The sequence below is a fragment of the Brassica napus genome, chromosome C9, assembly GCF_020379485.1.
Source record: "Brassica napus cultivar Da-Ae chromosome C9, Da-Ae, whole genome shotgun sequence".
NCBI lineage: Eukaryota > Viridiplantae > Streptophyta > Magnoliopsida > Brassicales > Brassicaceae > Brassica > Brassica napus.
In genome coordinates this window covers 25,312,332-25,326,629 of record NC_063452.1, presented here as the reverse complement: position 1 = coordinate 25,326,629, position 14,298 = coordinate 25,312,332, and the positions used below count along the sequence as shown (strand labels likewise).

The 14,298-nt window shown below is 33.1% G+C and overlaps 1 protein-coding gene across 1 annotated transcript; it reads right to left on the bottom strand.

Moving 5' to 3' along the window:
• Positions 1–952: 952 nt before the first annotated feature.
• Positions 953–1,890, bottom strand: LOC125592905 (gamma-interferon-responsive lysosomal thiol protein-like). The gene is made up of 3 exons (XM_048768564.1): positions 1,480–1,890; positions 1,318–1,404; positions 953–1,191 (listed from the first exon to the last, which is right to left on the bottom strand). The coding sequence occupies exons 1-3, from the start codon at positions 1,615–1,617 to the stop codon at positions 1,033–1,035; spliced, it is 384 nt and encodes a 127-aa protein (XP_048624521.1). The 5' UTR covers positions 1,618–1,890; the 3' UTR covers positions 953–1,032.
• Positions 1,891–14,298: the final 12,408 nt, after the last annotated feature.

Genomic DNA, 14,298 nt, shown 5'->3' with positions numbered 1-14,298 from the left:
AAATTTTTAAGGGTGGTCCAAAATAAAAAATCACACACGGATTGAATCGTGATTTCTGTTTTAATATTATAGAAGTTACGCTGAGAAATTGGATTACGGGTTAGCTTGGCCATTTGGATATCGGATCGGGTTTAGTCTGAGTATCTCGGATAGTAGATATATCAGATATGGGAAAATTGATATTGGTCAGGTAGTTTTAAATGTTGGATCGTCATCGGTTTGGCACTTATCGGATTCAGATATTTTCGAGTATATCTGATAAGTGTCGAACCGAAAACGATCCAAAATTTAAATTTACCCGATTTAAATTTGTTTTTTAACATGGCTAGCAATATTCAAAAATAACAAAAAACATCCAAAATATTCAAATTATCCCAAGAGAAATTCCCTCTTATATTACTTTTTAAGTTTTTATCCCAAAAATAGTCTTTAATAAAGAAAATGACCAAAATAAGTTTTATTAGGGTAACAATGTATTTTTACCCTAGAGTTAACTAATCTAGACTTAGGGTTTAGAGTTAAGGGGTGGAGTTCTGGGGACATGGTTTCAAATTTTAAAAAATAAAAATAAATATTAAAATTTCAAGATAAAAAAGAGCTATTTTGGTCATTTTCTTTTTTGGAGGCTATTTTTGTGACAAAAACTTAAAAATATTATTTGAGAGAATTGCTTTTATCTAAAATATTATCCAAAATAACTAATATATACAAATTTTTAATTATAATTTTTAATACTTGACTCAAAAGTGTGGTTAGTGAAGTGTCGAGTTGCTTTACACTTGTATCCATTTCAATGTCATATTTAATTATTTGTAGAAATAATTTTAACAATTAATAGTAGCCGTCAAAAAATAGTTCAATTTTAGGTGTTTTTAATTAAAACTAATTGTTGACAAAAAAAAAATTAAAACTAATTATTCAAAAGTTTCATCAACTCGCAGGCATAAAAATATATGAAAAGATCTTTATTTATTATATTCCAGTAACATAAGCTTGAATCCATGCATCATAGTTCAATAATTCATCTGATAGTTAATTCCTAGCTTCATCAGCATATGAGACTTGAAGCTTCAGCACTTTGCTCTCAAGCGACTTAGAGAATGCAGAGGACTTGCAGAGTTTTGGGAGAGCAGCCTTTCCTTTGTACGCTTTGCAAATTTGGGCCACAAAATCATCAGGACTTTGTGCGTTCTGCATCGCCACAAACCAAAAACACAATCAATGATAAGTAACATTTTCAGTTGATTAAAAACTGTAAATGCTAAAATGCATGTAGATAGATTATTCATGCAAAGAAGAGTTTATAAGGAGCTATACGAGTGGTTTGCTGTTGAGTGTGACCCATGGTACGTATTTATGTTGCGGTTTCAAACTCAAAGTCATGTTTGCATACCCAAGTATGAGCTGGCATAGCAAAAAGAAAACGGTTAAAATTACGATTATATGATTGTGTTATATATGTGTGTGTTTATGTCCTACCGTTTTAGGGAGATCACTGTGGTAACAATCATTGATGGCCTTTTCACTCCTAGAGTTCTTTAAACATGATTCCCACTTTGTCGTGTCGTTTTCAACGCACCTTATGAACGAGTAGTGCTTTTTCTGCGTCCAAAACATTCATTTTTTAAATTAAATTTTAACAATAATTTATATGAATAAAGAAAAGGGAATAGTATCCAGAAAAAATGTGAGGATAAAGAGACGTAGATGAAAAACATTGAAGAAAAGAGAGAGAAAGTAGATATGAGAGAAACTCTATTCCCTTGAATTCAAATTGTGGATCTGGATACAAGTCTTTTAAAGGCAAGTTGTCTCAGTACACAATACAATAAAATATTTATTGTTTAAAATATTCAACGGTCTCATTCTCTCTTCTTCTTCTTCTTTGCTTCTCAAGTCTGGTCTTTTGTTTCTAAACTCAAGTCTGGTGCTTCTTATAAAGCCTTATAAAACTTTTATAAAACCTTATAAAACCTTATAAGACCTTTATAAAACCTTATAAAACCTTATAAGTATTTTCAAGTCTAGCAGCTTAATTCTCAAGTCTAACAGCTTAATTCTGCTTCATGTCAACACTCCTCCTCAAGCTTGAACATGTGGAACAAGTCAAGCTTGGAAGCCATGAAGTATTCCCTCATTAAAACCTCAACTAGGTAAAACCCTTTGGGAGAAAACCCAAGTCAAGGAAAAAGAGTCGAACACTTCATGAAGGAGAGATCATTGACATGATAGGTCTATGAGTCCCAATTTTGGATGAATGAACTCACATACCTTAGTGCTTGCTGCCTTGGTGAAGATATCAGCTAGCTGATCTTCACTCCTTGTGTAGCACGGCAATATGATCTTCTGCTCCACGGCTTGTCTCACTTTGTGGCAATCTACCTCTATATGTTTGGTCCTTTCATGGAAGACTGAGTTGCTAGCAATGTGTATAGCAGCCTGGTTATCACAATGCATCGTGATTGGCGTTGTAACTTCAATTCCCAAGTCCTTAAGACGTCCCTTGATCTAAATCAACTCGCTTGTGAGCTTCCTCATAGCTCTATACTCTGCCTCAGCACTTGAACAAGACACCACCTTCTTCTTCTTGCTCTTCCATGTTACCAAATTGCCTCCAATGAAGGTACAATATCCAGTAGTTGATCTCCTATCAACTCGATCTCCTGCCCAATCCGCATCACAGTACCCAACAATCTCAGTGCTTCTATTGCATCCCATCCATACTCCTTGGCCTGGTGCCTCTCTTAGGTACCTGAGAATCCTCTCAACCATGTTCCAGTGGTGTACCTTGGGAGCTTGCATGTGTTGGCTTACTTGGTTTACTGCAAAGCATACATCTGGTCGGGTAATGGTAAGATAAATGAGTTTTCCCACCATTCTCCTATAGTGCTTTACATCTTCATATGACTTGTCTTCAATCTCCCCCTCACGCATCACTTTGTATCCTTCCCCTAGAGGTGTTTTGGCAGCTCTTTCACCAAGATCTCCAGCCTCATTTAGTAAGTCAAGGGTGTATTTCCTTTGAGATAGAAACAACCCTTCCTTAGACCTACACATCTCGATCCCTAGGAAGTATTTGAGCTCTCCCAAGTCCTTGATATCAAATGAAGCCTTAAGGTCGAGATGATCCCTTTTTTGTCACTGCCTGTGATGATAATGTCATCAACATAGATGAGAATGACAATGATTCCTTGCTGGCTAGTGAGGGTGAATAGGGTATGATCAGCTTCAGACTTGACAAAACATCTTCCATTGAGTGTGGTGCTTAGTTTGTGGTACCACGCTCTTGGTGATTGTTTCAAACCATAGATGGCTTTCTTCAGCCTCAATACATTTCCTGGTTTGCTAAGGTGTTCCATACCAGGTGGTGGTCTCATGTAGACCTCATCTTCTAACTCTCCTTGTAGAAAAGCATTCTTGACATCCTTTTGCCACAGATCCCATTCTAAGTTCACAGCCAATGAGAGTACAATCCGTATCGTGTGAAGCTTAGCTACTGGTGCAAAGGTGTCAAGGTAATCTTCACCATAGACTTGAGTGTAGCCTCTTGCAACAATTCTGGTTTTTTTCCTTTCTGGTTGCCCATTAGCCAAGTACTTGATAGTGAATAGTAACATGCTTGTGACAGCCTTCTTGCCTTTGGGGAGCTCACTCTCAAACCAAGTTCCATTTCGGATCATGGCACTGACCTCATCATCTACTGAGTCTCTCCATTCATTTATCTCCATTGCCTCCTCATAGGTCCTCGGAATATACTCTTGATCTATATTGGTGATGAAGGCTTGATGATCTCTTGGATAGTAAGCAAGGGAGCAAGTTGCTTGAGTGGGATGGGCTACTGCTTGACTGTTGAAATACTTCCAATTTGATGGACGCTTTCTCACCCTTGTGCTTCTCCTAAGCGGCTGGACCTCTCCAACAATCTCAGCTTCAACTTCATTTTGTTGATCTGATTCCTCTTGTTGTTGGCTTTTATCCTGATCATGAACCTCTTGCTATTGATCAGTAGTCTGCGGATCCTCTTGACCCATGTGTGGTTCCTCTTGACCAGTAGACGAATCCTCTTGATTCCCCCCTTCAGGATTAGGATGAGAAGCCTCTTCAGCCGCATCCATACCATTGGCTTGATCTAAACTATTTGCTGAACCAGTAGTTCTTTCATTTGGTGTCATGATGATACCTAGGCTCTCCATGATAATCCGTAGGTTGTTTGCCCTATCTGAGGCCCCTTGAGATAGATCCTTGAGATTGTCCCAACTCTTCTCCTCATAATAGCCTCTAGATTCCACAAACTTGACCTCTCTGGATACTAAGACTCTTCTTGTCTCTGGAGAGTAGCATTTGTAACATTTTTGAGTGGTAGAATACCCAATGAACACTGCCTTTGTGTTTCTGGCCTCAAGTTTGTTCCTATGATCACCTGTTTGCAATACATAGCACAAGCACCCAAATACCCGTAAATGGTCAATAGATGGTTTTCTTTTGTTCAATACCTCATAAGGTGTGGCATCATCAAGGACTCTTGTTGGAGTTCGGTTGATGAGATAGCATGCTGTCATGACTGCATCACTCCAGAACCTCTTAGGCATGTTGGTGTAGAACATCATGGACCTGGCCACTTCCATCAGATGTCGGTTTTTCCTCTCAGCTACACCATTTTGTTGTGGAGTGTAAGGGCAGCTGGTTTGATGGCTTATTCCATGCTTGGCCAAGTGGGATTTGAAAGCTGTGCTTGTATATTCCCCTCCATTATCTGACCTGAATACTTTGATCTTAACATTGAACTGATTAGTTATGTAGCTCTGGAAGTTTATAAATGCATCTAGTACTCTATCTTTAGATGGTATCATAGTCAGCCATGTATATTTAGATTTCTAGTCTATGAAGGTGACAAAATATCTATGATTTTCCCTAGAAGTGCATGGTGCAGTCCAGACATCAGAGTGTATAAGATCAAAGCATTTCTCATAGATAGTAGATGACTTGGGAAACACAGTCTTGCAATGTTTACCAAGAATACATGCTTCACATCCATCATTTTTGAAGTAAACATTAGGCAATAACAGGTTTAGTGCTCTAGAATGGGGATGGCCTAACCTAGCATGCCACAATACATCATTTTCTAAGACAGAGATTGAACTAAAAGCACAAGGTAAACATGATCTAGTCGTGGTGTCTTCAAGCAGGTACAAGTCCCCTTTAGTAGCACCCTTTCCGATCATCTTAAGAGTCTCAATATCCTGAAATACGACATCATTAGGACAATAAATAACCTTGCAGTTAAGATCAGTGGCAACCTTCTTGACAGATAATAGATTAGATGCAAAAGATGGCATATAAAATGCTTTAGTATATTTCTCAAATAGTTTCAAGTTTCCTACACCTTTTATTGGTATGCTGTCGCCATTTGCAATCATAACATTGCCTAAGGCAGGCTTAACATTACTGATTAACCTAGCATCACTAATCATGTGGTGAGAAGCTCCAGAATCTATAACTACTGGCTTAAAGCTATCAGATGCATTCAAAGTTGTAACAAGAGCATTGGACAGTTTATAAGAGGCATTCAAAGATAAACCAAGTGTGCTACCAGAGTTCTCCTTGAGGGCTTTGATGAGAGCATCAAGGTCAGACCTCTTGATTGTCTCATCTTAGGTAGTCCTCATGATAGAACAGCCACTGAATCCCAAGGTCTTCCCTTCTCCAGCCGCAACCGAGTTCATGGGACGAGGAGTAGATGGCTCGCCCATTTCACCAGAGAAATTCCCCAAGGCGCATGTGCTGGATTCGGAGAAGCAACACCATCTATTACAATTGTCGAAGGTGGAGCCGTATTAGTATCATCAATGAAGTGTTGGAGCTCGTGGCCTTCAAGTAACGCTCGGATTTGACGGCTCCACATCACATAGTTGAGATGTGTTAGTTTGGTTACACTTGACATGTTAACCGAGAGAAGTGTACTCTGTGGGTCTTGTGTGTTGAACACTGAGGTTCTTTCAGCGGTTGATTCTGACGTGATTGAGAAGAAGAAGAATAAGGTTTAAGAGGCAGAGGAAGAAGACGATGGAAAGGAGGCAGAAAAAAAAAATTGGAGCCTAGTGCTCTGATACCATATTAGGTTATGGAATTACTTACTTGTATTGATCATTCTTGATGTACATATATAGTTAGAGTACAAAGATAAATAGGGAAGCTAATATACATCGGTAATAATAGAGACGTTAGAGCATAATTATATGCTGTCTAATATATACTTTCTATATGTCTTACAAGAAGGCAAGCAAAGAAGAGACATGGGAACAACACACACTTGTTTGAAGAAGACGAACACATTGTTAAAAGTATTCTTACTAAAGAGTTTGAGTTGCGTGCTCATGACTACTACCTTGTGTATGTATTTATAGATACTATTTTTTTTATGTTACGGTAACTAACTGTTTTTTTTTAACTAATTTGTAACATTTTTCTCGTGAGTCCCTTTTTTTTTACTTATATGTCGAGAGGGAGGGTAACTCAAGATGCCAATGTCTAACGCCGAGTAGGGATAATAGTAAGTTTTTTTAAAAAAATATTGATATTAGAAAGATCCCCAGAGAAGTCAATTTAGTGATTTCTGGTGACGTGTCGCTCATAGGTGAAGTTTCAAGAAAATTGTTATAATTTGATTGGTCGATGATTTTAAACTTTTATTTATTTAATTTTGATCTAAAATTTAAGGTAAATCTAAAATCATTTAACATCACTTGCCATATAATCTACAGAATAACAATTTATGGAAACTGATTCTCGAAATTATAGAAAGATTAATAATGTTTTATTTATTACTTTTAATATTTATAAACTATAAAATATAATGAACGAAATTTTATATAAGATAATTATAATTGTTTTATACTCTACTTGATGAATTGTATTCGAATATAATTATATAATAATTATTTTAAATATTAAAAAATTCAAACATGTTTATTAATATTATTTTTAAATTATTTATCGTTGTTTAAAGAATAAATTTATCATAATTTTAAAATAATTTACAGAATGTTATAAATTATTAATAAAATTAAATTTACTTTATATTGAATATTTGTTTATTGTTAAATATTTTTTAGAATTTCTTTTTGATTTATTTTTTCCATCGACACTACTAAAAAGGAAAGCCCTCTAAATACTTACCTTATTTTGTAATTTCGATATATCATTTAATTCATCGATCCCACTATAATAGGAAAGTAACATTGAATACTAATTGCAAGGGAAAACATAATTTAATGACCAATTAACATCACTTTCCAAATGACTTACATAATATTATCAATAACTATTTATGGTAACTAATTGTCGAAAGTATGGTATATAAATCCATTTTATTAATTCAAATAAATATTTTGGATTCGAAATGACTTACATAATATTATTAATAACTATTTATGGTAACTAATTGTCGAAAGTATGGTATATAAAGTCATTTTATCAATTCAAGTAAATATTTTGGTTTATTATTTTATGTAGTCTATAGATATATTAGAATATAAAGTCATTTTATCAAATCAAATAATTTATTTTAATTCATCGATCCCCTATAAAAGGAAAGTAACATTGAATACTGATTGAAAAGAAAAAAATAATTTAATCCCTCTATTAACATTACTTGCGCAACAATATTAGTTAATACATGTTATAATTAGTTTCCTTATTACAAATGGAAAGAATTCTCTTGATTTTGTGGATTGATTTTTTAGAATTTCTTTTTCGATTTATTTTAATCATCGACACTACTAAAAATGAAATCACTTTAATACTTAACTTTTGTGTTTTCTCGATTCAAAGAACATCTTTTTGCGATCATTTCTCTGTTTAATTCATTAAATGCTCACTAAATATTTTAGATGTTAGAGAAACGAAATTAATTGACAAGATATTTTCTCTCCTAAAATCATGCATTTAAAACTTAATATTTATGGTGAGACTTGTCAACCAAAATTCTGGTGCAATCTATTCACGAGATGTTCTCCGTTAGCTTTATTAACAAGATATTCCAAAAATAATATTACCTTATAAGTATAAGATTTATTGAGAATTTATTAAAGAATATTTTACTTCTTAGCTTATCATGCAAGCTAAATCAATGAGAAAAGTCTTCCAATTTACTATAAATAAGACATTCACAGTAGAAGAAACAAAATAATTGAACTTTGTATTCTGAACTTTTAATGTTAATAATGTTCTGAACTTTTTTTTCTTCTTATTTTAGAACATTAAGCTTTTATATTTCATAAGAGCTGATTTTTCTTTTGGTATATATGCAGATACCCTATTATGACGATTTCTCCACTGAAGCTATATATGATTTGATTGTACACCTCTTTGATATATCATTTCGATAACATCTTTGTTCCTCAATCTGGTAAAAAAATTTTACTCAATTTGATAACATCTCTCAGCTAAATCATTTCAATAGCATCTTTTTGTGCTGCGAATATTTTTCTTTTTTTGATTTGTAGATTTATATTATTGTTTAGAATTATAAGCTTATATATACACATATTTGTTTTTTGGTTTGCTGATTGTGATTTTGTTTTATATTTTTTCAGAGATGATTTGAGAGAAGTGGTCATATTTCAGACCTCTAAGAGTTCACCATTCCGATCCTGCAAAAGATGTGCACTTAGAATGGTATTTTCTCTACTGTACATCAAAATTGAATAATCAATTATATTTTTAAAATATCTATAGTAGGATGGTATTTTCTCTACTGAAATAATATCTTATTTCTTAATCTCATGCTTTAATATTTAAACTTTAAGGACAAGATTTGTTAATTAAATCATTAGTGTAAACTACTCCCGAGATATTCTCTTTTTTATATTTAAAATGTAATTTTAGTAACAATATATTCCATAAATAATCCTAACTTATAGGTAGATACATTTTTAAAAGTAATTTGAGAACATTCTATTACATAGCTTATTGTGAAAGCTAAATATTTTAGTAAAGTCTAGCATTTTACTTATCTTTTGTGTTTTCTCGATTCAAATAACATCTTTTTGAGATCATTTCTCTGTTTAATTCATTAAATACTCACTAAATATTTTAGATGTCAGAGAAACGAAATTAATTGACAAGATATTTTCTCTCCTAAAATCATGCATTTAAAACTTAATATTTATGGTGAGACTTGTCAACCAAAATTCTGGTGCAATCTATTCACGAGATGTTCTCATTTAGCTTTATTAACAAGATATTCCAAAAATAATATTACCTTATAAGTATACGATTTATTGAGAATTTATTAAAGAATATTCTACTTCTTAGCTTATCATGTTTTTATCAAAAGAAAACGTCAGTAGATCAAATTAATTTTTACATGTTCTTTCAGGCTTGAGTTTATCAGAAGATCAAATTAAGAGTTTATCTTTGGCGGAGATTGAATCAATCATGCGTTTGAACGGAAGCTCATTTACATTGTTTAAGTTTTGAAACGTGTTATCAATAGTATACTCTTCTATTGGTTAAGATGTGGCTTTTGTTAATTTTCTATTAATTAATTTTTTGGTTTTACTTTTGTGGAATTCGCGATATTGTAATGTTGTAAATCAATAATAAAGACATTTTTCTCACTATTAATAGGTGAGAGAGAGAGGGAGGGAGAGAGAGGGAGGGAGAGGGAGGGACGGAGAGAGAGAGGGAGGGAGAGGAGGGAGGGAGGAGGGAGGAGGAGAGGGGAGAGAGAGGGAGAGAGGGAGAGAGGGAGAGATAGGGAGAGAGGGAGAGAGAGAGAGAGAGAGAGAGAGAGAGAGAGAGGAGAGAGAGAGAGGAGAGAGAGAGAGAGAGAGAGAGAGAGAGAGAGAGAGAGAGAGAGAGAGAGAGATTAGTGTTTACGGTATATCCAAAAGTTTTGAGTTTATTGTTTATGATTTATCCGGTAAAGCCAAAGGGTTAGAGTATACTCAAGGGTTTAAGGTTTACCAAGAGTTTAGAGTTTAAAAATTAATGAATGTAATTTGTATATTTTACAATAAAAAATAAAAACTAACAGCAAAGTAGATTGCATTATATCTTGAATTAAATAATGTTAAGAAGATTTATAGTTTTCAACCACAAATAATGAATCATAACTATGTGATTATTATACATACTAGAGCCGGGTCCGCGCGTAGCGCGGATAACATGTTCAATTGAAGTAAATTTTTAATTTTTGGTATTTTTAAGTTCTAGAAATTGGAAGTTATTGTTTGTGTATTGTAGAATGAACCATATAGTAAATTTGAATAATATATTAGGTTGAGCAAACAATTTTTTTAGGATAAAAGAGTATATGAGTAGACATTTTTAATTGACGTATAAAGCAGTAATTTAAATTTTAAAACAGTTGACCGGTGTCGTTTGATGTCTTGTTGTTCATCCCATGTGGAGTTATGGCTTCAAGCTTAGTATAGCAGTTTATTCTTCTTTTGGAAGCGTTGTATGATATCAATGTCGGTGTCGAAGTAAAAGCGCGATCCAGGTGTGGTTGTGAGTGATAGTTTTCCTGTAAAAGTGAAATATTTGTAAGCATTTATTTTGACGTAAATATTATGTTTAGTTTATTACCTTCATGTAACCGTGGAATGATACTTGTGATGATTACGATTTGGGTTTTTCTGGTAGATATGTGATTTAGCTCCCTGAAATTTGACGTCTCATTGTCCCAGATAGTTAGACGTACCATTTTGGATCTACTAAAAATAATTGTATTATATATTTATTAGTTAAAATAAATATTATTTAATAAAGTGTTAGTACATGTGTAAACGCAATCCAATGATGATCTTAGAATATGTGTTCTTGTTATATAAATCACTTCCTTGGATGAGGCATATTCGACCAACAACATCTCTGATAATATTTTTTTATAGTGAGGAAAAAGATAATTTATTTGTTTGCGAGACCCCGGTAATGGTTTTTTTTTACCTGGGAGGAAATTGATTGCACTTGCTAAGCTGATCAATTGGGGGTAGCGTTGGGGCCGGAATATGTATGAAGGTATTGGTGGAATGTTTTCTTCAATCTGTGTAATAATTGTTTTCTCATTGATATTGATTATGTAGGGTTGAACTGTAAGACTGTACCGTTGGTTATTGGAAAGGAGATTAAAATATCTAATGTGATAAATTTTTTCTTCTTCGAACCGTTGGTACATTTTGTCCGACGTAGAAATAGGCACCCTCCCTTCTATTTTCTGTTCCTGTTGAGTGGTTTAAAGCAATCATTTCATATGTAGTTGGAAAGACTAAAAACATAGTATTTTTTAGACAAACCTGGATGTCAAGACAAATGAAAGTTATTCATAGGAAAGCATTTTTGTTTTTGTGATTTGTGATGAGCCACATCCTAATGGTCCTAGCGATTATTGGTTGTGGTCCAAGGTTGTTGCTCCGGTTATTGTGATCTTCGGCTGCATGATTTGCGCAGATTAGAGTGTGATTTATTTTTTATTCACTTTTTTTTTTAATTTTTTAAAGTGAACATAGTTATAATTTGTTTGTTTTAAAAAAAATGGATTTCTTTCATTTAATTTAATATAATTAAAGAATATGTATTTGGAGTGACCACAATTTAATTTAATTTTTAAAAATTAGATTTTTGAAGTGAAGATAGTTTGTTTGTTTGTTTTTTATTGCCCATCAAAAAGACGTAGCATGAGTATTTGGAAGTGTTAATTTTTAATTATTTTGTTGGATTTAAATATAATAAAAAGGAACTCTAAGAAGTAATGTCAACACTATGTCAAATCAGTTATTTAGTATACATTATATTTTATTATTGGTTGAATAATAAATACTAATGATGTTTTATTTTAAAAATGTATAATATAAATATGTGGTTGTAAAATTAATACGGTTCATAGTTTGTATTTTTAAATACAAAAAATCACTACTATCTGAAAGAAAATCTACCTTAGATTTAAGTATTAAATTAATATATCAATACTAATATTTTTTTGATTCAAAAAGGAACTTGTCAATATAAAATACCTCCTAGAAGGAGAGGATCTCTGGATGTTGATTTGACCATGGTGTTGAGATCAGCACTTCCTTAAACAAAATGAAGAATATTAAAATGATTGTTCAGATCGACCACCAAAAAAAAAGGTTACCTAATTGGCTTTTGCAACGAAGGGGTAGAGCTGGTTGATCGTAGACGATTTCTTACCAAATGACGTTAGGAGGTTTTCTCGTGGGATTTTGTATCTACGTGCAGATGTTGATAACTTAAACGGAATACCAATACTATAGACTAATCGTTTGAATAGCTTACACTGATTAGGTTGAATAACTTAAACTGATTTTCTGCAGAGGGAGAAACGATGGATAAATGTTATGGTGAGCTTAGAGTCAAAGCTTGAATATATATTTTGATTAACATTATGGTTTTGTTTCCATATCCTTTGTTTTTTGTATTAATGGCAGAATATATGTTATTTACTTCTTAGGGAATGCAAGATGATTTTTTGCTAGAAGAATATTATTATGGGGCCAGTTAAACTTGGTGAAATCGTTTTTGATTTAGACGTGTATAGCTAGAAGTCTATCTAATAATTAACAGCTCGACAAAAACCAATTCATGCATGCATTTGTTTTATTATAAGGCAACTCGTAAATGACGTATTCCTTATTGTTTGCATGCATTGCAATTTGTTTACGTGTTCTTAGTGAATAATTAACAGGTACACATAATTAATGGGCTGGGCTGCGAGATTGTTTTTTTTAATTCGAAGCCCACTCGCTGTAATCAAACCAAAGCAATTTTAATTCGAACATCATTCTTTTAATTCGAAGCCCACTCGTTGTAGCCAATTTTGTAACCAAAGCAACTTTAATTTGAAACCCACTCGCTGCAGCCAATTTTGTAATAAAAACCAAGCCCAAATCTTTTATTGCAATTTTAATTGAAAGCCCAATCCGCCAGTGACATGGCAGTATGATTGGTGGGGATTATTTTGCCCATGTGGCACCCCTTATAAGCTCTCAATTTAGCTTCTTTTATATAGTAGGATAATATATATTATGCATATACATGTCATTGTATGTAAAAATTAACTAACCATATAAAATTAAACTAATCATAATATTAATATCCGCATATGCGATACAATATCCGCAGTCACTCCATAGAGAGCTGGATATTTAATCGCCGAGTTAATAGTTTTGATAAGCTAACAGAGTCTGATTCGAAAATCACCGACTGCAATTCGTATATTCTCTCTGCTCAACCCATTTCTTACATTATTTATTCCATATTTATTACATATTTTGAACTTTTTATTCCATATTTTGAATTTTTTATGTCCTTAATTACATTCTGAAATGGTAAAAGGGGGTTTCAATGGGAATGTAGTGATAATATAAAATATGTTACCTCTGAAACTATACACTATTTATTCCAGATTTTGAAAATAAAATATCTTCTTAAACATACAAATTATTTTGGAATGTTGCAATTATACGTACACACAATAAATACCTCTTGATACTGAAGTTACTTTGTTCCATCTCGTCCATGTAAAATATTGAGTACCAACATTTTTTTGTACCTGATGCTTTCTCCCAAGGACGGTGGTATTATGATATAAAATTCGTTACTTATAAAACTATGTACTACTTAGTTAATAATTTGAATATGTTTATGTCCGCACAGGGTGCGGGCCGGCCACCTAGTAACAAGTTACACCAGCTGTAGGTTCTACTACTTACTTGTCTTAGTAGGTTTGCATCTTTCAAATTGCAATATTTAGCTAGCTAAACTTTATGAGTTTTAGGAAACATTTTAACGTCAATAACCTAAAGTGGGTGTATAGTTTGAACCAAAATAGAGGTAAATTTCCCCCTTTAATTAATGCCACTAAATTAAGTTTAAATAAACTTCCGGTTTCATTAAAGAATATTCGTTAAACAAAACAGAAACAAACAAACTATAGTAGATTAGTAAGTTACAAAAAAGAAAACTATAGTCGGTAACTAACAAAATTGAATGTTGTTGCAAGATTAAACACGTGAGAGAGCAAATCATCAATTTATTTTTATCTGATGCCGTGATGCGAACCTACAAATGAAGAACCAAGTGAACCAGATCATAAGGGAACATCTAAGAGAACCAGAAATCCAAATTAGAAGTATATATGCATCAAATCATACCATACAACAATATAATTGAACAACCAAATATAATAAATCTAGAAGTAGTCATGCATCATACCATCTATCATTTGACACAACGGAACCTTATAATTAGAATATCTCAAATATTTCTTATAAC